The sequence below is a fragment of the Talaromyces rugulosus genome, chromosome II, assembly GCF_013368755.1.
Source record: "Talaromyces rugulosus chromosome II, complete sequence".
Taxonomy (NCBI): domain Eukaryota; kingdom Fungi; phylum Ascomycota; class Eurotiomycetes; order Eurotiales; family Trichocomaceae; genus Talaromyces; species Talaromyces rugulosus.
This window is the reverse complement of record NC_049562.1, coordinates 4,879,189-4,906,146: the sequence shown is the minus strand read 5'-3', so window position 1 is coordinate 4,906,146 and position 26,958 is coordinate 4,879,189. Positions and strand designations below refer to the sequence as shown.

Below are 26,958 nucleotides of genomic sequence, written 5' to 3'. Positions count from 1 at the left end.
GAACAAAGTAGGAAAAGGCAGCAGTTGCCTTGAGTACAAACAAGAAGGTGACAACGATGGTTTTTTGCAACTCCGATCTAGACAATATAAGAAAACATAAATCAAAACGAAAGAGTTGGAATAGATCAAATCAAGTATGCAATCAGGGACTCCGAGTCAAATAAACAGGGAATCGACCACGAGACAGCGGCAATGCCATGCAAACGCAAAATTAACTTTAAAAAAAAAAAACATGAAAAAGAAAAAATCAAGGCACGGTGTCCAGAACTTTGAGCATCTTCATCGAGCGCGCTGGGTCTTCTACGGTCAGGCCACGCCCTTTCATAACCATCTCCAACGTGTCAACCACCTTGTGGAAAGAAGATGCCGCGCCACGCTCCTGTCGGAAACGGACCACGCTGAGGTTGGCGCGACGGCCGTGTTCCAACACAGTGAAGAACTCGACTGAAAAGTCAACGGGCCGAAGATTAATCACTATCACTCGTCAGCATCATAGTTATGAATCCACCCAACTTTACTTACAGTTTGTTTCAGAGACTCTACCATAAATAATGTTCCCCGCCTTGTCAAGGTGGATGTTCTCCATGCCATATTGTTTCCATTCACGAAGCGTCCGGTACACTTCTTTCCGGCTCTTTGCCTTGGGTATGCTAAAGGCTACAGCTCGCGTAGCAGGTTTGACATGGAAGAACCGAGCGAACCAGTTCTGGTTGACACCAGAAGCTCGTCGGTTTCGACCCTTCGTATGTGGGACTGGTACATGGCTGACTGCCGAATCTCTCGATTCAACTAATCTCAGTCTATTGTCATCTTCCCGAGCTATGTAAAATATACATGGTCAGTAAGTTATAGCAGCAAATCAAGCACCAGTAGTGTTACCTTTAGGGGCTTCGTTGTCAGCCTTGTCCGTCTTCTTCTTGCCGAAAATCTTCAAGAAGCCAGCACGAGACCTTTCTCCAGATGTTTTTCGACTCGGTCCAGATTCTTCTACTGGTGTAGCTGGTGTTTCTGTCTTGTTCGCCGTTGTCACAGGGGCTGACTTGGTCGCTGGCAGAGCGGGCTCTTTCGGGCCAGGGTTAGGAGTCTCCTCATGCACCGGAGACTTTTGTTTTCCAAACCACGACCACTTCTTTTCCCCACTTGGCACCTTGACATCAGTGCGTCGAGGTGGAGCGGGATTTTCAGCTATGGTTTCCAACTTCATGGGATATCGCGAGTTGTAGCGCATACTGGCCGCAACAGAATCACTACTTGTGCGCTGTCCCGCAGCTGCGTGTCGGGTTGAAGAAATAGAATCAGCCGAACTGTGGCGTGAGACAGTGGGTATCACAGGACGAGCAGGATCGTTCCTCTTTCTAATTGTCAAGGGTTTGATCTCATCGATAGAAGGAAGAGATGAATCGTGCGGGACGACCCGAATAGTCGATTTTCGGTCCACCTTTGGAGACAGACGAGGTGACGGCTCTGGGGTGGGAAGATGGTTCATCCGTTGCAAGTCATAGCCACTAGATGATTCCAACTGCGTAAAAATCTCCTCGGAGATCGAAGGCAAATATCCCGTCTCCACGGCCGGTTTCACAATAGGATCGGATACTGTGCGTCGGTATGAAGTAGATGTATCGTTGCCGAAGGGATCAGGCTTCCCTTTGTTTCGGGCAATGTCTTGTTCGATAAGCCTGTCTATATGTGCTATAATTTCGCTCAAGTAGTCCGGGAGGCCTGCAGCTTCGGCTTTGCTAGAATGCTCCAACAGCTTGCGGCGGGTCTCAGTAAGCTCCTTCACTGTATACGAAGTAGGCAAGCTAGAAACTTTATCCGGAACTTCATTGTTGACCAATTCCCTTGCTCTCTCTACGTCTTCGTGAATTGACATAGACGTCGACGTCGTCTCGGTACTGACAGCTGTGTGTCCAGTCGATACGGAAGACCGGTTGAAGGCTTCTTCACATATTTGGCTGAGTTCATACGACACTTTCCGCGTCTCCTCTTTCCAAAAGTTGTCTCTAAGCTTAAGCACCCCCAGGTCAGAGCCTGGGTCATCAACAGCGGAAGATGTACGCACAACGGCCGGTGGTGTCGGGAGCGCCGGGCTGCTATATCTGGAGGGAGCCAGCCCACTGTGGACCGAAAATTTACAGCTTTCGTTGTTGGCAACGATAGCCATGATAGAATTTTGAGACTTTGTCCTTTCGTTTGCTGTTTTAACAGAAGAGCCACCGCCAGATTTGTTTCGGATGTGACGAAAAGATACATTGCGCTTGTAGCCCGATACAATATGATGTGTAGGCGCAGGGCTACATCCGTTGCGTGAAGTAGCAAGTGAACTCTTGGATTGGAAAGACCGTTGCGATTTTTTTGTTCGCTTCCACTGGATAATTTCCACTGACGAACTTGGAGGAACACTGACCTTGGGAGGAGATGAAGGCGGCGTGTCGTCATTTGACGCAGCATTTAGATCCTCCGGGGAATCGGTGGCGTTTTGATTTCTATGAACAGTGACGCTCGTATATTGCGTAGTTGGATTCGCATTTGTAACTGGTGTTCTAGAAGCCCTAAAAGGATCATAGCTACCAGAAGACTTTGGCTCCTTGACTTCGGCAAGTATAGAGAATTGTGACCGACGACGTGCATGGCCCTGAAGTCTTCCGTTTTTTGAATGTTTTGCTACTGCTCTGATTGCCGCAGGTGGACGTGATATATGATGATAGTCGCTAGCCGAGTATTCGAGAGGCTGTCCGTGGTAATTCTCGAGCTGTTCATCCCGGAACTTGATCAAAGCATTGTAAAACATTTTCTCATGATTTGGGCTAGATGTCTATTAGTAATTGAGGTACAATTAATTGGAATATTGGAGCATACTCTTGAGAAAGAAGCCGTTCAACCAAAGTCTCTAAATTGGCGCTATGCCACAGAGTTTGCAAACTTCGCAACAACTCTGTATCTATATCTGGACGTGAGGAAACAGACGGCCCGCAGTCCTTTGCAGAGAGAGGTGGTGGAGGGCCCAGCTGGTGCTGGGACATGGCTTGGTGGAGGGTTTCGTACTTCTTGAGGAGAGGGTGGTTCCAAATGTTTTGTATGCTGATACGATCCTCTGGCCGCTTTTGTAGAATTCTCTGCACCAAGTCGGCAGCTTCAACAGAGAGCCATGGAGGAATATGATAGTCTCCTTTTTTAACCAAGCGCAATGTGTTGGATAGATCGCCTCCATCGAATGGCAAGAAGCCAGTCAACAAGGCAAACAAAATGATACCACAGCTCCAAATATCCGCCTTATCACCACGATACCTCCGTCCATAGATGATTTCTGGTGCGGCATAATGCGGGCTTCCACATGAAGTGTTAAGCCAATGTCCCGCAGGTTGTAGAGCGGCCATGCCAAAATCAGCCAGCTTGATATTATGATAAGAATCCAACAAGATGTTCTCCGGCTTCAAGTCGCGGTGGCAAATATTGAATCGATGGCAGTACGCAAGACCTGAAATTATTTGTCGAAATAGTCGAACAGCCTCTTCTTCGGGGAGAGGGCCGTGGGTAGAGACATAGTCGAACAGCTCTCCACCTTCGACATATTCCAGGACTAGGTACCTATTACCAGACAATCAGTTACAGATTCCTTAAGTGCTGTCTTGTTTTTTAAAACTCACAATTCACCGCGATTTTCCCAAATGTCGTAGAGATTGATCACGTTCGGGTGCTCAATCAGTTTCATAATAACGACTTCTCGTTCGATTCCAAAGGGCATTGGTCGAGTTGCCTGGTTGGTACCTAAAAGGCCAGCATTTCGATCCATTGCTGCTATACTCTCGCTTTGCACCATTGCCGCTGATTTTTTCGACACAATTTTGATTGCGGCGGCTTGGCCGGTCATGGCATGCTTAGCCAGTCTCACACGACCAGTGGCACCTTTCCCCAGGGTTCTTCCAAGCTGCCATGGCCCCACGTGCGTCTTTCGTTTGCCTTTTCCAGAAGCAGTCGATGTGGTTGAGATAGCTGAATTTCTGTTGGAAGCCCCTGTGGATTCGGTAGCGACTGATAGGCGCGCCGTATCGAGGACGACCGCTGGAGAATTTGATGTGATGCGTGGCGAGCCCACTTCAATGGACTTCAATTGCTCGCCATTCACGGTGGTGCAGTCGACTCGTGGTGTTGCAACGATCGGGCCATGGTTGACTCTGGCGGTGGCGTCTGTCAAGGGCTTGCGGCCCTGCGGTGAACGCGTCCTCCCTCCGTGATCCATTTTAGACCCGTTGCCGCTGTTGTGGGATGATGATACCAAAGAGCATTCGAGATCCAAACAGCTAGTCTCATACAAAGACGGTGCAACGGATGAGTCTTTCCAAGTCGAGGTCGGTGACGCTGTACTGGAAGCACATGAAGAAATGCACCCTAGTGCCTCCAACGTCTTTCCACTGATATAGCGAAGGCCTTGGAATAGATGACAGCCTGATGTCCTTGGAGCCACCTTTGGGGTAATTTCATCCGATTCTGTTTTTTTTTCAATTTTGGTCGTTATTAGAATTGGTGTATCTGTTTTTAGGTTAGTTTCTCGGCGTAGGAACGAGTGCGTCACATAGCAAGCAATTGGCGCTGCGGTGTTGTGTGATATAGACTGGTGTAGCAAAGACTCAAGCAAGAACAAAACAAACGACAGAAAAATAATACGGTAGCGAGTGTGTGGGCCGAGCAAAATGAGTGACAGCAGACGGACTGAAGAAGATTGGCAGACGAAGAGGGGAGAAGAGGTCGAGAGGTCGAGGGGAGGAGGAGCTGCATCGGGCACAGGCAGTCGCTCCCCCAGTTCCCTCAAACAACACCCGCCAACCCAGACCTCACTCTTCATCCTCTACTAGCTGCATCGTTGCGCATGCCAAACAACCCAGATTGCCGTGGAATGAGGACAAGCTCGATTGTTTGATTTGTTTACCCCGCGGCCATTCCAGGTTTTTGGGACGAGGAATGCGTTGGATGTCGTTAACGCCCGTTTGTTTCGTCTAACATCGACTCGTCTAAAAGATTGGTCTCTACCAGACATTAGCGGTCTACACAAGATCCACGGTTATATGACCGTATCAATTATTTTCGACACTGGTCCTGATTAAACCTTCTGCAGGTATACGATACGGCACAATTAGTTCAAGCCCATTTCGATATGGCCGCCGCACAGAGCTCATTCCAAACCCTCTTCATTTTCAATCATCGAGATCGAGATCCACAGGCCCAATGAGGCCATGGAACAAGTATATCGAGGAGAAATTAACATTCCAGCATGGGTATGATGACATGACGTTGGAGGCGCACCCTGGGCCACGCCTCATCTCTGAAGCTGGGCGGTGATGAGGTCGAAATGGTTTTTTTTTCTACCCAACAATCACTCTGAAGGAAACTTCTTGTTGATAATTATAAGTAGCCACAAAACTGAGACGACTACGATTTCTGGGCTCTTTCACGGCGAGCCGAGCCTGGTCCCTGGTGTTGGGTCGCCGCATTCCTATCCCTTTCTTCGACACCACCACAACAACCATGCCATACGGGCAAACACCGGCCGGTCAACAGTCTTCGAGCGAGCTCCAATGGTAATTTTAATCTCCACAGATGAGAAATTCGTGATAGCAAAAAGGTAATTTTATTCCTAGGACGTCGTCAAGTTAAACATCATATAACCGGATCTAGCCTAGCGTCTAGTTCATCGCACCACCATCCTACCAGGAGGAATTCGACTGGTACAAGTTATGTTTGTTTATATTGTTGGTATTTCACCATAGGGAAATATGGAATCTCCATCTGAAGTTGGTAATTAAAAAAAAAATCAAGGACCCTACCAGTGCTCCTCGGTGATGATTGCATCTTCGACATCGGTCTCCTCAACAAACCACCGGCCTTGTCCGTTGCCATTGGGCCCCAGGAGGATATCGTTCCCAGACATCTGGCGCTTCCGCATCTTTCCCGACTCGTAGTCAAATGTCCAGTCTTCCAGTCCGTAGCAGCGCTTCCACTTCATCTCGTCATAGGCATCTTGGTACTCGTACCAGAACTGCACGGCAATGCGGTTGTCGGTGAAGGCGAACAGTTCCTTTCGCAGACGGTACGACTTTTCCTTTTGCCATTTCTTGGTCAGGAGCTCTTTGACCTCGTCGGTGCCTTTGACGAACTGGTCCCGGTTCCGCCAGACTGTGTCTGGGGTGTATGCAAGGGAGATTTTTGCGGGATCCCTAGAGCAGTTCAGCAACGACAGTTGACGCACTGCGGCAATCAATAGTGGTGAGGATATATTTACTGAGCGTTCCACAAGTTTTGGGCAGCTTTGACTTTTTGCCGGGCCGACTCTGCGGTGAAGGGGGGTTTAATATCCGCCATGGTGAGGTATACAGTAAAAATGAGCACACAGATTGATGTCTTGTGGACGAGTAGACAGATAAGGTAGGGTAGAAGGTCTATTTATATTAATTGACACAATTCATGGTCATGGCAGAAACATTGCCATTGGCTGCTGACCAATTAGGAAGATCTACGGAGCCAATGATAACATTTCTTGGCGGGTGGTGACGCCTTATTTCGGTCCATAATTGCTAACTACCACGGCTGTGACACTGAATAATAGTTGTGTATATATATATGTATGTGTATGTATGTATATATATTTCAAATACTATCCAGAGGAACATTCAGAGGAAAGGTCGAAGTATTCTTATATTCTTAACAATAAATCAGATATTAGGTAAGCCGGAAACAAAGTCCCGAGCGGGCCGCCGAGGCCGAATCGGGATGTCACGTGTCGACGCGTTCCCACCGTGTAGTTGGAGGGGCAGCGGGGTTGCAACAGATAATAATTAATAAAATAATCTTCGCAGAAAAAAGAGTAAAGGAACGGGTTTGTCTGTAATCGATCAGGGCCGAGTGCGACCCACAGAAGACCTTGGTGGAAGCTCACCGAAGGAAGAACTAAGAATAGCAGACGGATGATTTTATATAATATTTTCTGGCCAGAACCGCATTGAATTCTAGGCAATTAAATTACGCAGTTGACATCATAGGCATATTGATAAAATGGATTTTTTTTAAAAAAAAATTTTAATAGTAATAGAAAAAACCAAAAAGAACGGCAGAAACTAAGATAAGATTTGTCAGAAGCGTGGTCTCTGTATTAGTCAATTCGGCGGAGCCAGACCACGGGCGAGTCCACGCTCCACTACAGCGTCACCGCTCTCTGTCAGCAATGACCATCTCGTCTCATTGATGGTTCCATCCACCGCTTATCGGACCCGATTGCTGAATTGTCTGCCCGTATGGCGTGGTGCCTGGCCGCTATCTCCACGCCCTCTTATATATTGCCCGCCGCCGCCTGCATCTGATAACACTCGCCCACTTGTCCCTCCTATACGTATACTCTTTTTTTTTTCCCCTCTCAATCCAGCAACCCTGTTCACAATGTCTCTCAAAGTCGGTGACCAATTCCCCGCTGACGTCGTCTTCTCGTAAGTGTTGTATTGTCTCTTCTCCTTCTTTTCCATCTTACTGCCCCTCTTCTTTGGACTTACCTGTCTAACATTACTCTACCAGCTACATCCCATGGGCTGAGGAGTCAGAGGATATCAAGTCCTGCGGTATCCCCATCAACTTCGCCGCCTCCAAGGAATGGGCCAACAAGAAGGTCGTCATCTTTGCCCTCCCTGGTGAGTCTTATCCTAAGCAACAGCACATGCAGCTCTTGGAGAACACAGACACTAATACACACATGTTCCCCTCCAGGTGCTTTCACCCCCGTCTGCTCTGCTGCCCACGTCCCCGGCTACATTGAGAACCTGCCCAAGCTCAAGGCTAAGGGCGTTGACGCCATCGCCGTCCTTGCCTACAACGACGCCTACGTCATGAGCGCCTGGGGCAAGGCCAACGGTGTCAAGGGCGACGACATTGTAAGCTTACATTTTCCTCGCCGTTTTTATATATCACACGCTAACCGTTGCCCCCAGCTTTTCTTGTCCGACCCCGAGGCCAAGTTCTCCAAGAGCATCGGCTGGGCCGATGAGGAGGGCCGCACCTACCGTTATGCCATTGTCGTTGACAACGGCAAGGTCATCTATGCCAAGAAGGAGCGTGCCAAGAATGTTCTCGAGGTGAGTTTAATACCATTGTGTCTTTTGGGGAGACAACCGCTAACATATGCTTGCTTCAACACAGATCTCGAGCGCCGAGGCCATCCTCGAGGCCATCTAAACCACTGCATTCGTTGCTTGACCTTTGTTTGGTCAGATAGTAGACTGCTGTTCCTTTTTTTTGTAGCTTCGTTATGACTTTTAGATGACCAGTTAGAATATAATTAGACGATAGATCTCAACACAAATAAATACCCAGTCATCAGTCTTCTCGTCTGTGTTCAACTCTTCAATGCTTCGTACTAACAGTCTAACAAAAAAGAATACTACAAATATTAGGAGTAAATAGTATCAATGTTATTGGCTCATCTCATTGCCCGCATGTATTTGCATACATAGTGCTGTGGCGGCCCGCCAATGCCAAGCCAACGGAGAAGCTTTAAATCATTCCTCACCTGCAACAATATTCATTCTTCCACATCAAAAAGCTCACACTCTCACAAATGGCATCGACCCAGGCGCCCAAACGAAAAGCGCCAGCTGCCACTTTTTCCAAACCCAACGGCCACGCCCACAAACGCGCCAAAAGACAAGATGCACGCTCCTTGGCTGTGCAGTCCGCCGATGCCGCTCTGTCCGCGACGGGCGAGCTCGACGTCGCCGCGTATGTCGGCGCGCGCGAATACGAGATCAGAGCGTTGGAGTCCGGCATGGAGCGTTCAAAGGGTATTCTTATGAGCCGTGCTTTTCAGAAAGTCCCCAGATCGCTGCGACGGAGGACAGCGAGCCACAATGTGAAGAGAGTCCCAAAGAGATTGCGGACAAGAGCCAGACGCGAGGTACGAAAATTTCCATCTTTTTCTGCACTCATCTGGCTTACAGAGCCTGCAGTTTTGAGAAAGAGATGAAATTGACTTGTTGAAATTCGATTCCAAAAGATGTTAGAAGATAATACACCGACAGTCACTTCCCGCCGCCGTAAACCAACGAGAGTTTTGCGCATCCGTCTCGAGACCGTCCGTCGTCTACAGAACCTGAACAAAAAAACAAAAGTCAAGCGAGCAGCATCAAGACTCAAACGGGATCAGGAAAACAAGACCGAGAACGAGACATCTGACGAGAAACATGGCTATAATATTGCACCTCGAGTTCCGAAAATCAAAAAGAACAAACTATCCCAGCCGCTGCCTCCGGATTCGAAATACAAAAAGCGTCAACGAGGAAAAACGTGGCTGCCGACTCACCTTTTCCATGCTAAACGTGCCCATATGACGCCCCCCAAGGAACCGCTTTGGCGTTTCGCAATGCCTATGACTCCGACTGAGAAGAGCTACCGTCCTACGCATCGAGCTGCAGGGTCACGAGGAGCTGTTGCCTGGGATGTGAGCTATCTGTCTACTATACAGCTAGAAGGAGTGCGGTCGGTACTGGAGACTGTCTTGAAAAGTCTTCACATTGAGGGCGACGACTGCTGGGGACCTAAAGGAAAGAAATGGAGGCAAGGAACTAGAACGCTCAGCAAATGGGCTCACGAAGCCGGCAAAAATTCAGAGCCGATTGCGCCGGTGACTATGATATGGTGTCCAGTCTCGGATACCGGAGATACTCAAATGACCAATGCCGAAGACACTTCTAGTCGAAGCAAGAAACAGCGACAACAGGACAAAATACTCATCCGTGTCCACCCGTCGGCATTTTTACAGCTATGGGAGGCCCTTATCGCCACTTCAAAGCGACAAAATCCTCCTGTGACCGTTCAGGACCTTCGTTTCGATATTGGGAGCATAGAAATCACCGGGCCTGGCTCTACCGAAGCGCTTATTGCCACAATGCGCCCTTTGAATGATTCAGACTCAAAGGACTCATCGGATCCAAGTCCTGAAACAACATGGGCATCGCTTTTGGGGGTCACAAATTCATCCTCCCTGCCAGCTGGTTCGCTTTTGGCGTTCAATATCAGTGATCCCCGGTTACATTACCCTCTCAAGCCTCAGAGGCCCCCGGCATCCGAGTCGAGCATGAATGAATTAGCGAACCTCCTATCGAATTGGCCTCCTGACCGTTGCCACACCCCACATGCTCTCTTTGACCGATCCGCACGGTTGAGCGCCAGTCGCTGTTTGCCCAGTCAAAAGGCAATCAACCGCCGAAGAACCCTAGCAGGCCCTGGGGTACCATTAAAGTCTGAATCTTCTGATCCTCGTATTCCGGTTATCGCTTTTGCATCACGACCAGATAACGCATCCAAAGAGGCTAGTTCTACGGGTTCATGGACGATTTTACTGCCATGGAAATGTGTCCCGCCCCTTTGGTACATGCTCATGTTCTATCCTTTATCTAGCGGCGGCAATCCAAGATTTGGCGGCTTGAAGGAGCAGCGCCAACTGGCCTTTGAATATGGGCAGCCATGGTTTCCAGGAGATTACCCAGGAACTCGCGCTGGTCGGGAATGGGATCTCCAAGAAAGCGAAACACGGAAGAAAGAGTGGGAGAAGAAGCCGAAGGGCAGAAGAGTCGAGTTTGATGGTATTGACCTAGGTAACGGACAGACTGGCGAGCTCGGTCAGGGCTGGGCTTGCGATTGGGAGAGATTGGTCCAGGGGAGAGCCCAGCAGGAAACGGCCAAAGACACACAGGAGACCAAGGAGGACGAAACTGTCAAGGCCGAACCCCCGCCTTGCACTAACCCGATTAAATATCTTAGGATCGAGCCTAGGGTCGCATTCAGTCTCAATTCCCAGGCCAACGCCTGGCGGTTTCCTGACGACAAGCCTTTTGTCGCGACAGTCAAGGTTACCCTAATCGGTCGTGGGACACCTTCTCCATGTGCACGTATGTATAGGCTTCCATCGAATAACGAAGAGCTACGCAAACGATGGTTGCTCGCGACATTATCATCTCGAAAAAATACCTCAAGCACTCCCCTAGACACACAACGACTGGTCTCAGATTCGACGAATAAACAAAAGGACTCACTAGCTACAAAGAACGAATCTCTCCGGAAACTTGCCAATTCGCTACTCGAGACGCCATCGTCTCTCGAACAACAAACACACCTTCCTCTACCTTGCGAAGAAGATTTGATCGGCTTCGTGACATCGGGCAATTATAACCTGTCACAGGGAAAGGGCACCGGAATCGGATCCATTCTTGTTTCAAAGGTGTCAGGTGGCGTCCTCTCACAGTCTAAAAAGAAATTAAACCAGAAGAATATGAAGAAAGCTTGTCGTGAAAGGAGACTTTGTATTGTCCGCTCGGCTGGTGAGCGAGTCGGCAGATTGGGGGAATGGGAGTTTGTATGAATCGAATAGCTTGGTTGACCGTTGTTATGATACCCTTGTCGATACTACTTCCATAAGATCTAAAAATGGTTGGTTTATCTGTATTGAATACTGAAGTAGTCGTTCGTAATATCGCGGGAGATCACGTGACCTCCTCGAAAGACTCCCGACTGGCGCCGATCCATGCCTCGACGACGGCATCAGTCCGAACTACGAGAAGCCGCCAGGACCCGACAAAACGCCCATTGAGTTGTGCAATTTATCGTTTGCAAAACTATCTCGTGCCCTGAATTGATAGCGCCCCAGCAGAGAGCCTGAGCCGCAATGGGTGCTGGAAGCTCCAAGCCCGAAGCTTCGGCCGGGTCGAAACATGTTTTTGCAAGGTGAGTGAATACCTTGATCAGAGCTGCAGGTTGATAGATTATCGCAAAAAGCAGACTCTTTTGGGGAATATATATAGAAATGTACAAAAGGTTTTGGATTGCAGCTAATACATTGACAGTGAAACGCCAGTGCAGTTTTCCGCCAACTTGGTAGAGGCACTGCAATCCGGCACAGAGGTACGCTTCCGATTCAATTCGACACAATCATACCCTGAGAACAAGTCCTAACAACAAAATAAAAACAGACCGACTCAACCCGCGCCAAGTCGCTCGAATTACACATCCAAGCCCGCGTCGCAGAGGAACTAGAGCGACTCCGACAAAGAGAAAAACAGACCGTCGAAGAGATCGAGAAGCGCGTGGCCGCCGCACTACCCGAGCGCAGCACAAAAGGCACTGCGACTGCCTCCCCATTTGCCTTTGGTGCTCCAGCCGGATCGTTGAACCTCGATGCTCCGCGTATTCCGTTTGCCGGACGAGAGCATGACGCTCCCTTGTTCCCCGTTGACCCAGCCCCTACTATTATCGCTCCAGGCACGCAACACCCGCCCGCCGAAGTTGATGCGTCGCGCGAGACGGTTCTGAAGGATATTGAGCGTCTTCGTGGCAAGCTCGAGTCGAGGAAGAAGCTGACGGCGTTGGATGACAATGTGGAGCGCGCCAAGACAGATGTTATCAACTGCCTGAGGATAAATGACCGACGGCCTCTTGACTGCTGGAAGGAGGTTGATAGCTTCAAGCAGGAAGTGGCCAAGCTCGAGCGGGCTTTTGTCGACAAGGTGGTGGGATAGGCCAGCTGAACACCTCGGGAGAAAAAGGAATGTGTCTATCTACTACCTGATGTTTTGATAGATTTGTAGCATTAGACTGTTGCGTTTTGTGTATCTACGAAGCATACAACCTTCAATATTTACTTTGTCGGATGATATCGTATTTGTAAATTATACGGCGAAGCATGGTCCCTGATACATGTAGCTGTCCGGTGGGGTTATGTACTGGTTTCTGGTAAATGAAAATGAAACTCGGGTAAACCACATGTATACATAAATTGATAATTACTATCTCCTTAACCAGGATACATGTATTCAATTGCGTGTGGTGATTGGTACATATCAAATGGTACATTTTAACCGCCCTGGCAGGTACATAGCATTGAACATTCGCATGTCTTTGACAGTCATTAATATCACGATGTAAACAGCTAGCAAAAGTTCATTAACTGATGCGCTATGGTTTCTGATGACATTAATTGGAGTTGATTACATGTAACATCAACGTTGAATTGATAGTATACATGCTGATTTATATATTTGCATGTACCGGTATCCTCCTGAATAGCTCAATCCGATTACAAAATTTGAAGCTGCTGCTAAATTTGGCCAGCAAATTATCTGATAATCTCATCTGGAATTTCAATGCTACCTAATTTACGATTAAAAAGAAATTGCATATGGGTATATTTTAGGTTGTGAAGCATCAAGTTCAGCGTCCAATCATAAAGTAGATGAGGCTTAAAAGTGGACACCCAGTATCCACTCTGTTCCATTTAAAACAGCACTAAGATGTCAGTATTTCAGTATTCACAATAATGACGCGCTCGGCCTGGGTTCACTTGAAGTTCCGGATCTCGACTTCGAGTCTTCGGCATCTTCTACAAGTCTATTATCGACTACATCACCTTTAAAAATGCCCAGTTTGCCAGATCCACCCTGCCACCTAAATATTGTCATACGTCTCTGATCATGCTATCGTCGCTTCTCCAGTCTCTACCTCGACGGAGATGGAAACTTCTTGATTTCTCCAACGCGACCTTTGCGCGGATCCCCGAACACCACAAAATCGAAGAAGAAAAATTTCCAGACTATGTCGCGTCGCGATATTACCCTACACGAATAGGAGAGCTTATAAAGGAACGATATCAAGTCGTTGGGAAATTGGGGTTGGGTCTACATCGACTGTGTGGCTTGCACGGGACATAGAGTGAGCTCAGCTTACCTTCTAAGTAGCGAAGTCCATCACCGCTGACACGCTTTAATCAGTGCCCCGTCGCTACGTTGTGCTCAAAATCTGTGTACAGGCTTCGTTCATGGCCGAGAAAGTGGATGATGAGCTCAAGATGTATAGATATATAGAGTGGTCTCCTTGTGGCCACCCTGGCCGCGATGCCATCAGAACGCTCCTTGATACTTTTGACATCGAGGGCCCTCATGAAAAGCACCGATATCTTGTACACCATCCATCGTGGGAGAGCGTGTTGACCTTTTTACGCCGTAACCCGGTTGAGAGGCTACCATCGATGGCCTTGGCAGTCGTGCTTTATCGTATGTTTTTGGCATTGGATTATCTACATACAGAGTGCCATATCGTCCATACTGGTATGTAGCACATTTGCCTTTCATTATTCTCTTACTTACTCGTTCCGTTAGATATCAAGACCGATAATATCATGATTGGTATCAAGGATGATTCGGTCTGTGTCGATCTTGAAGAAGAGCAGCTCCAGCAGCCTATTCCGATGGAACAGGTTGACGCGGATGGGAGAACGATTTACATATCACGCGAGCTAATGGTACCGAAGAACAAAGGCCTTCTGGTTCTATGCGATTTTGGTTCGGCCATGTTTGGGGACCAGTACCATTCGGAATTCGTTCAACCTAATGTATACCGAGCCCCAGAAGTTATTCTCGAGGCTCCATGGACGTGTAGCATCGATATATGGAACGTAGGGTGCATGGTATAGCAAAACCTTGTCATTTTCATTATTGGTACTATAGGATAAAATTGCTAACGTGTGAGATGAGATGACATATTTGGGACATGTATGAAGGGGGCCATTTATTCGCCGGTTACGTTCCCGAGTTTCAGAAATACCGCAGTCGAGCCCACTTGGCTGAGATTATCAATCTTCTTGGCCCCCCTCCGGCTAGTCTTCTTGCCCAGGGGAAGCTGAGAGACAAATTCTGTTCCGATGATGGTAAGTCAGCCTGTTTGTCAAATACCCAAATCCACTAACGATCTACCACTCCAGGCAAATTCCTTACCGAAAACTTATTGACGGACCAGGTTCCACTGGAGGAACGAGAAACCACTCTCTAGGGACAAGAGGAGAGAGAGCTCTTTTTACGCATGGTCCGGAAAATGCTGCAGTGGGATTCTAACAAGCGGGGCTCTGCAAGGGAGCTTAGTGAGGATGAATGGATACAAAAATACGTAAACTTACAATAGCTATGCACATATACTATAGTATAAAAGATCTCCGGCTCAGTTTCTCACTACTGAATCTAACATGAACCACGTACTGAATGCTCTGCGTAATGGCTGGGCCATTACGAAATGGGACAGGGCTGATTCCCCACTAGTATGTTATAGAGAAGCGCCTGTGCTTGTTCAAAGGAGAATTACGCTGACTTCTGCAAATAGAGCACCATAAATTAGTACATATCAGTCTATGTATACATTACAATTCGGACTCCCACCCAAAAAGTTCAATATTGGTAAGAAAAAAATTATAGTCAAAATCACTGCAACTTCCCAACGTCAATATTCTGCACTACTTCCTCATAAAAAGTCATCACCCAATTCTCTTCCTCGCCAAAACCAGTACCTAAAAGACACTTGACAACTGCATCACGATATGCTGGCCCCATATGATGCGGCAACTGTCTCCTTGCAATTTCAATAAACAGGTTTTGAATACCCCGAGGACTCATCGTAACTCCAGGCTTTAATTTCTTATGTGCTTGCTGATAGATGCTCAACGCTGTCTGCCAGACACCAATCTCTAGCAAAACCACCCCTAGGGCGTAGATGTCGTGGATTTTTCGAAAGCTAACCGTCGGAGGCCCCTGACGATCCGGATGCCGGTACAGGATTTTCTCGAGATGATTATCAAACGTGTACTGTGTTTGTGCGGTTTCTGGTCGAGCAAATTCGAAATCGGTTAAATAGCAGTCACCGAACGTAACTTCATTTTGGATAGGGGATGAAGACGAATTATAAGTGATCGTTGGAAAGAAAACAATGGAATGACTGCGAATTGATTTGTGAACCCAACCATCCGCATGAAAGGCAGACACTGCAGTCACGGCATCCTTTGCAACCCGGAAGCGCTGGGGAAGCGACATTCTTAATGTGGTATGTCTCGACATTAGTGAGTGTAGGGAGGTTGGGACCCGATCCGATGATGATGGGGGAGGGAAGTTAAAGAGAAATGCGTATCGCTTCCCCTCGGATTGGTTGATTAGACCACGAAATTCCAGAGTATGAAGGCCGTGTGTCCCGGCTGAGGAGAGAAGACTGGCTAATTGATGGACTCTTTCCTCTGTCTGATGATCACTTTCGATATCGACATCATCAGTGTCACTGCCATATCGTTTATATTCAACAAGCACTTTCTCGGGCTCTGGATGTGTATCGGAAGTGTTCACCAGATTTGCAACAGTTAGACACTCGGCTTCCAGAGGAGCATCTAGCTTAACATTTTCAATAAAGAAGTTTGTTTGGTCCAGTCCTGGTTCGATAGCTAAACGTCGAAGTGATGCGTGAGGTGCCACTCCAACCCGACGAGAATGCTCATTTGTGATCAGCTTGTCCAGGACCAAAGAATTATCATAATGTGGATTCAACGCCATCATCAATGGTACTAGGTCTTTGATCTTGGCTGTCCATTTCTGAAATTCAGCCACAAAGCGTTCGAACCTCCGTCTCTCAAACAGGGCCCATTTCCAGGAGTCCCAATTTGCCGATGGCCGTATAGTGGTAAACCACCCAAAACTGAATCTTTTCAGCGTTGTAAGTTCCAAAAACTTTTTTATCTCGTGAGGCTCGGAAGGGATATCAAATTCGAATTCGATAACCCCTGACACGGCTGTGGAATGATTCAAATATGGAGAATATGACTGGTAGTCATTGTCTTGAGCCGCAGCCAATTTTGCATGATCGCCACAATGGAGTCGTAGTCTTTCAAAAATGGCATGTATTTCTCGCAGCCAAGCCTATAAAACACGATGTTCCTTTTCGTCAGATTATTCATTCAAGACCCTTTATCCTTTCGCTATCAGAAACTCCATCCTCGCACTAATGACACCATAGAAATCTCAACCAATTGAATATGAAGATAAGAAACCTGGGAAGACGAACAGTATTGAGATGGCTTTCCTTCAAAATACCCTTATTCTCTACCAAAAGCTGCCCAAAGCTTTGCAGATAGAGGACTTCAAGGTGGAATTCTTGCCGCAAATCCTCTTTTTCCACCTTGTAATGTTTTGCGCTGAAAACTAGTCGATGGATAAATTTCACTGTCAAGTATAGCTCCTTGAAGGCTGTCACGACAGCCAGCCCTAGCCCTACTGCTTCCATTGTAGTTTTCAAGCCACGAGTCAAAATCTGGAGGTGTAGATCGAAGCAAGATACGTGTTTTATTCATGAGGGTCACCCGATGAACAAAGTTTCATGCCCTCACAACGTCCGACGCCTCAACATTCAGGTCACAATCTTTTTCAAAAAATAAAAACACGCCTTTTTCTGCCGGTAATATGTTAGTCTGATGAGGCAAAAGAAAATACAGGTCAGCAAGTCATGCGGGGTAGACTCAGCCCCGCGTATCTCAGCCTTGTCATGGGCCTCGTACGTTGTTTTCAGCCTCCCAGTCAAAACTAAAATAACTGAGGTGCGCCGCAAGAAGTCATGTCAAGTCGAATAAAAGGTGTGACGTTCAGAACCTAAGTTTGGTCTCCTTTGCTTGCTTCACTGCTATCGGGCAGCACTCAATGGAAGGTCAAGATATTCACCCCCCAGACGGTGACACGTCACCTCGTCCGGGATCTCCTGTTGTACCACGAGTAGCCTTCTCATCTCTGGATCGACTGTTTAGTCAATCTGGTGTGCTTGACAGCATCGCTCGTGGCAGCCACCAATACGGCACTTTCAGTGTCATTGATCGATTTGCTGCTTTTTCAGACCCGATTACTGTTCTCGGAAATTTAATGGTAACACTCAAAGAACACCACATACCGGGACCTAGGCTTTTGAGGATGAGAAGCGAGTTTACTCTTCCATTGGGACAGGGCGCACAGTCAGAAGTTTTTGCATTCAATGAGTCAATTTTATCGGAAGTTGGGGTCAAACCGAAAAACCTTCCTGCTCCCATTGAAGACCTGACAAGAGTGGCAGTAAAGCGCTCTCGTATTACTAGGCCAAGCAGCAGACGCTTCCAGACCTCCCCTGCAGCCATCAGCTCTGAAGAGTTTGTGTTTCAATGCAGTGCAGCGCATCAAGAGATTGATATTCTGTGCCAGAATTCATTCCGCAAGCATCCAAACATTGTGCGCCTCTTATCTTGGGGCCTGTGCCTGGATACCCTCGAGGAAGACGATGAAGAATCCCCGAGACTCCCCTTGCTGATATTGGAACGAGCGCTCTCTAACTTGTCGGAGTTTCTTGCTCATCCAGCCGTTTATCCGCCGAAGCATACCTTTAACGACCTTCACAGTATATGTCTTGACATTGGACGCGGTCTAGACGCTATCCATAAGACTTCTATTGCCCATGGAGACCTTAAGCCGGAAAATATCCTCATATTTCAGGACTCCGGGAAGTGGGTTGCTAAGTTGTGCGATTTTGGATTGTCCGCAAGTGAATCAGAATCCTCTTCAGGCTCCATCGAGTATCGTGGAACCCCAGGATGGCGCCCCCCTGAGTATTATCGACAAGATCGCGACCCACTCAATGTACGTGGAGTTCAACTATGTGATATATTTGCCTTTGGATTAATTGTCTGGAGTGTCTTTCGACATTGCGGTCAGCCTCCACTTTCTCACGAAACCGAGATGAGTGGAAATGCCTTTGGACTAGCCACACAGCAGCTCACGAATCTAGGAACAATTCCTCAACACGAACACCGACGGGTTATCTTAACCGTTCAAGGAGCTTTGTTGGAAAATGCTAATACACGTCTACGTCATCCGTGGAAATACTTGGACAAGGAGAATTATCAGCGTGTTGGCGTGAGAGTTAGACTACGGCGCGAACTCGCCAAAAAGACTAGCAACGTTCGCCATGCCATTCGAGACTGTCTGAATCCTAAGCCAGATGAATATGCAAATGGTTTATCTTCAAGATCGCGCCGAGAGAAGATTTGCTTTTGTTGCCTTACAGGGTGGCAGCAACTGGAAGACGATGGCCCTGCACCAGAACCACAACTAGTGGCCTCTCCTCAACGCCACGAGGCGTATCTAGAGGCATTCAAAACGTATTGCAAACCATTTGGATTAGCAAATCCGACTTCAATTGACATGTTTCAACATCCTGTCCGTACATGTTTTTCTGAACCTCGTCTGCGCATATTGCACGATAATCTTGCGGCGTCTATTCAGCGTCGAGACGAGGTGCAAACATATGCTTTGGCGCGACTCCGGAGTAGATTTCCTCTCTGTTGTTGGGCAAAAATAAGAAAAGGTCAGTTAACTAACATGATTGACCGGTACGTTCAAGACACACATGACTTTGTGGTCTTAGCCTGGCTGTGTCGAGGTGATATAGGGGCTTCGGAGCTCCACGATGAAAAACATATGGGGAGTATCTTCCGCCTTGTGTGTGCAAAGCCTCATAGTTTTGGATATCGTTTTATTCGAAATGATCAACTTAGTATCCAGCAGCGAGTGGCACGTTTCCTGCTTCTATTAGAACATGGTGCTCGGATAGAGACAGTGCTCAACCCAGGTGGCGAAACTGTGTTTCTCCGGTTTCTTCGCCTGTCAGCTGAGTTCTCCAAAAATGGATACGGAGATCTCTCTGTTAAGGATATTTGCATTAGTTTTAAGAGACTTGTAAAGAGCAAACACATCATGCCCAGTACGAGATTCTACGTGACGGGAGAACTCCCAGAGCTGGCAGAAGACACGACAGGGTGTACGAATACCGCTCTGCATGACGCTGTTCTCGCCGAAAATTACTCGGCTGTTGAAAGCCTTATTCGGTCTGGTTTCTTCATCAATGCACGGAATCGCGAAAATCGCCCGGCTCTTTATGTTGCGCTTCACAAGCAACAACAACAATTGCAGCCATCATTGTCCACCATATCAAAAATTCAAAAGGTCCAACGGAGAATCGACAACAACTCACTTTATCGCATTATTGCACTCCTTCAACAAAACACAGCGAGCAGCATTGATATCAATCTATTGCCCTTGAAGAGTTCTGGAATCCCGCTCGGTTGGGAGAAACAGGAGCTCAACAGCTTGGGACGGAGCGAGGAACCCCAAGGCCCCGTTCCATCATTTTTTTACGACGTTCTTTCTGCCTCATCCACTTTCAAACAACCTAGATTCTCACTGTACGAAGATAGACGTCTGGCTCTTGGAGCGCGGAGATTTTCGGCCAGCGGCCAGTCATATTACCTGGACTTGCTCCGTTTCATCTCACCGAGCTCGGGAGAGGAAGACACACAGGATGTTCTAGCAAATATTGATGTCTTTGATGATAAATGGTTCGAGAACGAACCCTGGACACTGGTCCCTCCAGGGTCAGCTGACGGCCAAATACCTCCACCACCGTTGACTACGCAAGATTTAGCTGCTGTCAGGGCCCGGAGACAAAACTCAAGATCGATATCAATGGGCCGCGGAATTTTGGGGTTGAGCTACAAGTGGTCAGGGGGTTAGTCTACGAAAGCTGGATGACGCTTGGAAGGCATAAGTCTTTTAACTTTATATGCTTTTAGAAATATAGCTAAACATTTCTTAAATTAATCAAGTAAAAAAACATACAGCTATTTAAGTGGTGTAAACTGAAGATTTTACCACTACGTACTTCATTCTTGCGCCTAGATGATTATACTTTTCACATTCTCGTTCTATGTTAGAATACAAAAATATGTACATACTATACGTGTGTTAAAAGTTTAAATATAAACTACTTCTATGACTTAATTCGCCTTTTATCCAGCTGAATGGTTCAAGAATATGGCGGTGCCAAATTAATCCACATCTTGTAAGTCTTGGCCTTCCAGCGCGGGTGAGGAGGGTCTTCTGGCAGCGATGATGAGAGTATGATTTTCAATGGATGATATAGCAGCAGATTGTCTTTGCGGATAAGGTAGATTAATGTGCTCTTCACGGGCTTTCAGCGGGGAAGTTTTGGTGTCATCTCAACTGCTGAAGATGAGGTGATCGCACAAAAACCGTGTCGCTCGCTGCCCTGGATGTCAGGTGAAAATCCATGGAAATCACCAAACAACTAAGGTCGGTATCGTATTTGGAGGACTCTGAAATCTCTAAGCAGAACAGATAAATCAGCTTTACTAAGCGTGTGTGATACCAGTAGTCGACTATGCATCTACAGTCTGACACGTCCACGAACCAACGCATTGGGTAGAGACACAGTCTTGTTTAATGAACTAGATTCGCGTGCTTCATGATTATTTTACCGAAGGACCTGATCTTGTTATATTGCTTTGACTGGTATTTTACCCCGTTATTGGAGAGTAAAGTTAAAAAAAATCATCCGGTGGTCACCGGTTACGATTGCAACGGCATTGTCATAGACAGCTGTGTACTGTGGTCTGTACTCTGGGGGAAGCCAGAAATGGTTTTGGCCATTCCACGTGATCCAAGAATTCTTAATGAAGATTCCATGGGTTTGCGGTTTCGTATCATGGTTCGCTTCGGTCGACTTGATAACAGACCCAAGGGAAAGAACGCCTAAGCTTGTGTTGAGATAGTGGTCATCGCTTGAAAATGAAAGATTTTCTATGCCAGGGGTGTCATGGAGAATGTGTATGCACTGTCCAGTGAAAGGATTCCAAAGCCGCAGAGTGTTGTTATCTGCATTAGATCTCGAGTATGCCCAATCGCTTCCGGGATCACCTGACGCTGACGCCAGTAACCTGCCATCGTGGGAAAAAGCCATCACAGAAATAGCGTTAATATGGCCCTCAAGTGTCTGAAGACACTGTCCCGTGGATACATCCCAAAGCTGGGCTGTTTCACCAGAAGACGACGCCACGTACAAACCATCTGGACAGAAAGTAATTGTGAATCCATATCCATGATATCTACCAGATACACTCGTCTGGAGTATCTGCAAGCAACGACCAGTCGACATATCACAGATCTGGAGCATTGAATCAACAGATAATGATGCAAATTTTTCTCCGTCTGGTGAGAAAGTCGCCGCTCCAATCCACCTTTTATGGGCGTTCAATGGCTGCAAACTCTCTCCGTTCGATGGATTCCAGACTAGTGTCTGGTTATCGTCGGTGATTAATACGATTTTCTCTCCGTTTGGTGAGAAACGAAACGATCTGATTGCATGGGCGCTAACTGTCTGTAAACGCTCTCCATTCGATGGATTCCATATCATTATCTGGTTATCGGCAGTGATTAATCCGATCTTCTCTCCGTTTGGTGAGAAATGGAACGATTTGATTGCGTGGGCACTGAATGTCTGCAAACGCTCTCCATTCGATGGATTCCAGATCAGTATCTGGTTAGGATCAGTGATTAGTACGATCTTCCCATTAGGCGAAATCGACGGCCATATGGTCACACTTTTATGATAATCCACTGTCTGCAGCCACTGCCCAGTGGATAAATCCCAAATTTGTATTGTCGTATCATTTAATAACACCAGTTTCTTTCCACTAGGTAATGGACAGAAATATCTGAATATATCACTCTCATTTGGAGCTATTTCCTGGGCCTGCTCAGCTGACGTGCTCCAAAGTATGACTCTATCATCCAATGCTGCTGATGCGAGTAGCTTCTCGCTGTTATTCAAGGAAGGTGAGAAAGCGACCGAGTGGACCCAGCTGCTATGCCCTTCCATAGTCTGCAGACATTGTCTAGTCAATGGGTCCCAAAGCCACACACTGTCGTTATGGCTTGTTGCTGATGCCAGTGTTTTACCATCAGGCGCGAACGCAACGTCATATACATGATCATAATGCTGAAGTATCGCAAGGCAATGTCCATTCAAAGGATCCCATAGCCGTACCGAACCATCCCATGACGCGGATGCGAGTATCTTTCCATTAGGGGAGAAAGCAATTGCGGTCACCTTGTCTGAATGGCCTTGGAGTATATGTAGGCTTTTTCCGGTTATCGGGTTCCACAGCTGTATCTTGGATGCGTCTGAGTGGTGTATATTACTTTTATCACCATATGCTGATGCAAGAATCTCTCCGTCGCAGGAAAAGGCAAGGACACGGCTCTCTTCATCATTAGTTTTGATATCCTGTAGGCACTTTGCCGTCGTTGAATCCCAAATCAGTATGCTATCATCATCTGAAACTGATGCAAGTATATTTGCAAAACGTGGTACAGGTGAAAAGGCGAGTGCACGAACACAATCTGTATGCCCCGTAAGAATCTGGAGGCAGTTTCCAGTGCACGGATCCCACAGGCGGACCGTCTGATCATATGATGACGATGCAAGTATGTCCCCATTGTATGAAAACGCCACTTGATTAACTGCACGAGTGTGGCCGTGGAGCACTTGCAGGCACTGCCCGGTTAATACATCCCACAGCCACACCCTACTAATTGCTGGTGATGCTGACGCGAGGGCTTTCCCGTTAGGCGAAAAAGCGATAGTGCTAAAAAGATTGCTAAAATCACGTTCATCTACTTCATCATCCAGTGTCTGTAGCTCATCTTGGCCCTGAAGTGTATTTAGGCACTGTCCGCTTGAAGGGTCCCAGAGACGAACTTTTTGACCTGATGTTGACGCAAGCACAGTCCCGTCAGGTGAGAAAGTAATATGGAGAACCCGATCAGGATTGCACTCGAGTGTTTGCTGCAAAGAGCTCCAATGAGTTCGAATTGTTGGTAGCTTTGAAATCCACTGCATTGGTACATGACTAAAACGGCTGCGAATTGGACTTGTCGAAGGTGCAAACACAAGTGCACTGAAATAAATTTGCAGCGGAGATTTTTCCATTATTGACTGATTGACTCGAGCAAGTCGTTTAGCATCCCAGATAAGATTGTTAACTTGGGGACATTTACTTTTCTGAAATATAGTATTAGCTTATGCTACGCGCAAGGATCAGAGGGAGCTTACTGAAGCAAGAGATTCAAGGGAAAGTAATGCCCTGATACCCTCAGAAACTCTTCGCATCCAGCTGAGTGCCTCAAGCCAATGAAGAACGTGGTCAATTAGAAATTGGTGAATTGCGTCACCGTCCTTTAGCAAGACATTAGAATCTTGAAGATGTTGTACCCAGTAGAGACACGCATATTGAATTTCCGACACGAGGCATTGCTGTTTTTGAGTCTCGTCAATATCGTCTGCTGACGTTCCAGGGGCGTTGACACCACATATATCCTGTCTGAGGGTAGAGCTCATCAGTTTCATGCAGTTCGCTGCTAATTGGTGATGCATCCTGCGTTTATCCACAAGGAAATCCGGATCTCTGCATCTATGGTTATCGACCAAGAAATCGCGAAACGACGGGTGGTGTAGACGGAGTGGTCCTGTAAGGTCGTCGGAAACATCTAATATAGCATGAAGGCGCACAAGCATTTTTGCAGCTCGCTGTTTAGGAACTTGGATCAGCTTGCACATGGATTCTAGATGGAGCGGAGAATATAGGATGACAATAGTTCCAAGGACATGCCTTAAATGGTCATAAAGTTTCTCCTTTTCTTGTTCTGTATAAGTAGAGAGAATGGCTGCTCTAAGGACAGACATATAAATCTCGTTAAGGCGTTCCTCTGGTGCGGTATTCAATGTGCTTCCTTTAAGAAGGCTATTCAGCCTTTCCTCAGCGTAAAAGTCCCCCTCCTTTATGAAACGGCACGCGGTTGCACACCATATGAAAAGGCCGCTTGCGCGGGTCGCCAAATGCTCGATGGCCTCGGCACCCGGCCATGCGGGCTCAAGCGCCTGATCTTGAGCTATGGTTTGTAACTCATGCTGCAAGAAGAATACGATATCGTGACTGATGATTTCCGACGGTAGGTGATGCAGTATGAAGGCACGGTGGTTTGCTGGTGGTATGTGAGAAAAACCAACCTCAATCGGGATATTAGGTCGGCTTGTGATAAGCACCTTTAGTATGTTGCTAAACGCGGGGTGTGTCTCGGTCAAAAGACCCAAAATTACCTGGATGCCTTTGTCGTCATCACATTCATCAAGAGCGTCAATGACTACGAGGTATGACGGTGAACCAGAGCCGCTGCCCATTTTTGACAACGGATTGAGGATAAGGTGACGCCATTGGTCACCAAGGGATTGCGTTCCTATAGCACTATACGATGCAACAGCTTCGCACACGAATTGCTGTAGGGGCAATATATTACTGGCAAGTTGCCGGGCAATAGTCGTCACAAACTTGCCAGCATGGCCGACGTCTCCGCCGCCTCGAGAGAAAAAAAATGTCGCCCCCAAACGTTGCTCATCATAGTACTGGCGCGCAATTGTACCAGCAATTGTCGATTTCCCCGTTCCTGCCCAGCCGTTGAGCCAGAAAATGCTCTGGTTATCGTTCTTTTTACTCCAGTTGTTGATCTCCTCAAGGACATGAACTCGAGTGCCTACAAGACATGTGCGCTCGTGCTGTCTTCGGTATGAATTAAAAGTCGCTTCAACGGCACATGGTAGGCGGTTGAGGGTCTCTTCAATCACTAAATTCTCAACTGGTAAGCACGGGGCATTTATCAACAGGCCTCCAACCAACCTTGTTTCTCCCTAAGATTTTCAATCATAGTTCGTGTCTGTGCCACTGCGGCTGGTGGTATGACTGACAACAAGTCCTTTGTATAGGCTGCGGCCATTGCCGCTGCATACGGCTGCCACTCCTTATTTTTGTGAGAGTCAGCGTAATCGCAGATACCTCGAATGACCAGACATGGAAAAGTGTTCATCATGCCAGCCGCTTCCATCTCAAAGCAGAGTACGCCTTCGAGTTCAGAGGCCACGCGATCTCGTTCGGCGCCATCTTTTATAACCCTATTTCCTGAGGCAATGAGGCCGTAGTGGATTACAACATCATTGTTGCGCAACCCTCGCTTCATTATTCTTTCCTTGCTGCATTTCTCGCACGTAGACCCTCCGATATGGCGATAGTTCGCGTCAAACAGCACATCTTGTCCCAGGTTTGCTGATGAAAATGCCGGTACGCGGTTAAAATGGGAGATATATTCGCGGAGCTGGGTGTCTTGTCCTCTTATATGGCTGGCTTGAACCCTTGCGACGGCCTCAAGTAGTAATGCCGGTGGAGCGTTTAGAAAGCCCGTCCGCTCAAGCCCGTTGGGCGTAGACTTCCCAAAGTCATACTGTATCACTCCACCATGCATCTTGCCGGGTAGGCTGACAACGACATCTCCCAATCGAATATCGGCATCCGCTGATGGCACGCCTCCTCCAATTCCGACGAGGACCCCGAAGCGAATTGCCGGAAATGAAGATTTCAACTCAGCGGCAACTGTTGCAGCGGAGTTGGTACCCATTTGACCCTTGGGCAGACAAGCCACCACAACATTATGCTCGTTGATTCGACCGAGGTTGTATCTGCTGGAGCCGCCGTTCTCAAAGCTGTCGTACGTCTCATCAAGCATTTCCATCGCCGCAGCGAGTTCTATCGGCAGGGCACATATCCAACCGACGGCATAGTCTTCGACGGATGGACGGCGTCGTTTCGGCATTTGGCGGTGCAGGAATGAGGGAAATCAACTGGAAATTAGCTCTAAATGCAGTAATAAATCAATGTCATAAATATTTACTAGCCTTTGATAAAGTTGGTTGTAAGCTGTATCATGCCTTCCTCTGTCAGGCTGAAATTGGTCCGGCTGAAGTCCGTTGTTGGTATGTACAAGGCGGACTAAATATTGATGTATTGGTGCCCCGCACTTTACTTCCAAAATTACACTTTTTATTTTTAACAATTATACTATTATATTACTATAGTACTAATATTATTTGTGTTAAAAACCTTATTATTATAAAAATAATTATTAATTCGAGTATCAAATTTATTGGGAGATGAAGATCATGGTGCAAACAAGCCAAACAAACAATATGACTAAGCGTCGGGTCCACATTTCTCTGCATTATTACCAATCTCCACCCACACCTTTGGATAGACTTTAGGGCTTCAGGTGAAGGACTAGGGCAACCAGCACCGTACGCAGAGCGAGTCAAACCTCCTCAAAAAATAAAGAACGAAAACATACAACAGCTGGGATTCGCTGGTGGTCACCC

General features: G+C 47.3%; 7 protein-coding genes across 7 annotated transcripts; 3 read left to right on the top strand and 4 right to left on the bottom strand.

Moving 5' to 3' along the window:
- Window positions 1-247: 247 nt before the first annotated feature.
- Window positions 248-4,240, bottom strand: TRUGW13939_04156 (uncharacterized protein; the record flags this gene model as incomplete). Its single annotated transcript, XM_035487333.1, has 5 exons — window positions 248-474; window positions 523-819; window positions 880-2,807; window positions 2,860-3,588; window positions 3,648-4,240. 5 exons carry the CDS (start codon window positions 4,238-4,240, stop codon window positions 248-250), a joined length of 3,774 nt encoding a protein of 1,257 aa, XP_035343226.1.
- Window positions 4,241-5,818: 1,578 nt separating this feature from the next.
- On the bottom strand, window positions 5,819-6,357 carry TRUGW13939_04155 (uncharacterized protein; the record flags this gene model as incomplete). The annotated part of the gene is made up of 2 exons (XM_035487332.1): window positions 5,819-6,212; window positions 6,278-6,357. 2 exons carry the CDS (start codon window positions 6,355-6,357, stop codon window positions 5,819-5,821), a joined length of 474 nt encoding a protein of 157 aa, XP_035343225.1.
- Window positions 6,358-7,428: 1,071 nt separating this feature from the next.
- Window positions 7,429-12,548, top strand: TRUGW13939_04154 (uncharacterized protein; the record flags this gene model as incomplete). The annotated part of the gene is made up of 9 exons (XM_035487331.1): window positions 7,429-7,475; window positions 7,561-7,673; window positions 7,750-7,913; window positions 7,971-8,114; window positions 8,582-8,932; window positions 9,032-11,389; window positions 11,673-11,761; window positions 11,877-11,934; window positions 12,003-12,548. 9 exons carry the CDS (start codon window positions 7,429-7,431, stop codon window positions 12,546-12,548), a joined length of 3,870 nt encoding a protein of 1,289 aa, XP_035343224.1.
- Window positions 12,549-13,499: 951 nt separating this feature from the next.
- Window positions 13,500-14,853, top strand: TRUGW13939_04153 (uncharacterized protein; the record flags this gene model as incomplete). Its single annotated transcript, XM_035487330.1, has 5 exons — window positions 13,500-13,716; window positions 13,797-14,132; window positions 14,184-14,459; window positions 14,585-14,731; window positions 14,786-14,853. 5 exons carry the CDS (start codon window positions 13,500-13,502, stop codon window positions 14,851-14,853), a joined length of 1,044 nt encoding a protein of 347 aa, XP_035343223.1.
- Window positions 14,854-15,275: 422 nt separating this feature from the next.
- TRUGW13939_04152 (uncharacterized protein) lies at window positions 15,276-17,115 on the bottom strand (the record flags this gene model as incomplete). Its single annotated transcript, XM_035487329.1, has 2 exons — window positions 15,276-16,751; window positions 16,897-17,115. The coding sequence occupies 2 exons, from the start codon at window positions 17,113-17,115 to the stop codon at window positions 15,276-15,278; spliced, it is 1,695 nt and encodes a 564-aa protein (XP_035343222.1).
- A 410-nt stretch (window positions 17,116-17,525) lies between these two features.
- On the top strand, window positions 17,526-20,417 carry TRUGW13939_04151 (uncharacterized protein; the record flags this gene model as incomplete). Its single annotated transcript, XM_035487328.1, has 1 exon — window positions 17,526-20,417. The coding sequence occupies one exon, from the start codon at window positions 17,526-17,528 to the stop codon at window positions 20,415-20,417; it is 2,892 nt and encodes a 963-aa protein (XP_035343221.1).
- An 811-nt stretch (window positions 20,418-21,228) lies between these two features.
- Window positions 21,229-26,402, bottom strand: TRUGW13939_04150 (uncharacterized protein; the record flags this gene model as incomplete). The annotated part of the gene is made up of 3 exons (XM_035487327.1): window positions 21,229-23,766; window positions 23,818-25,382; window positions 25,436-26,402. The coding sequence occupies 3 exons, from the start codon at window positions 26,400-26,402 to the stop codon at window positions 21,229-21,231; spliced, it is 5,070 nt and encodes a 1,689-aa protein (XP_035343220.1).
- Window positions 26,403-26,958: the final 556 nt, after the last annotated feature.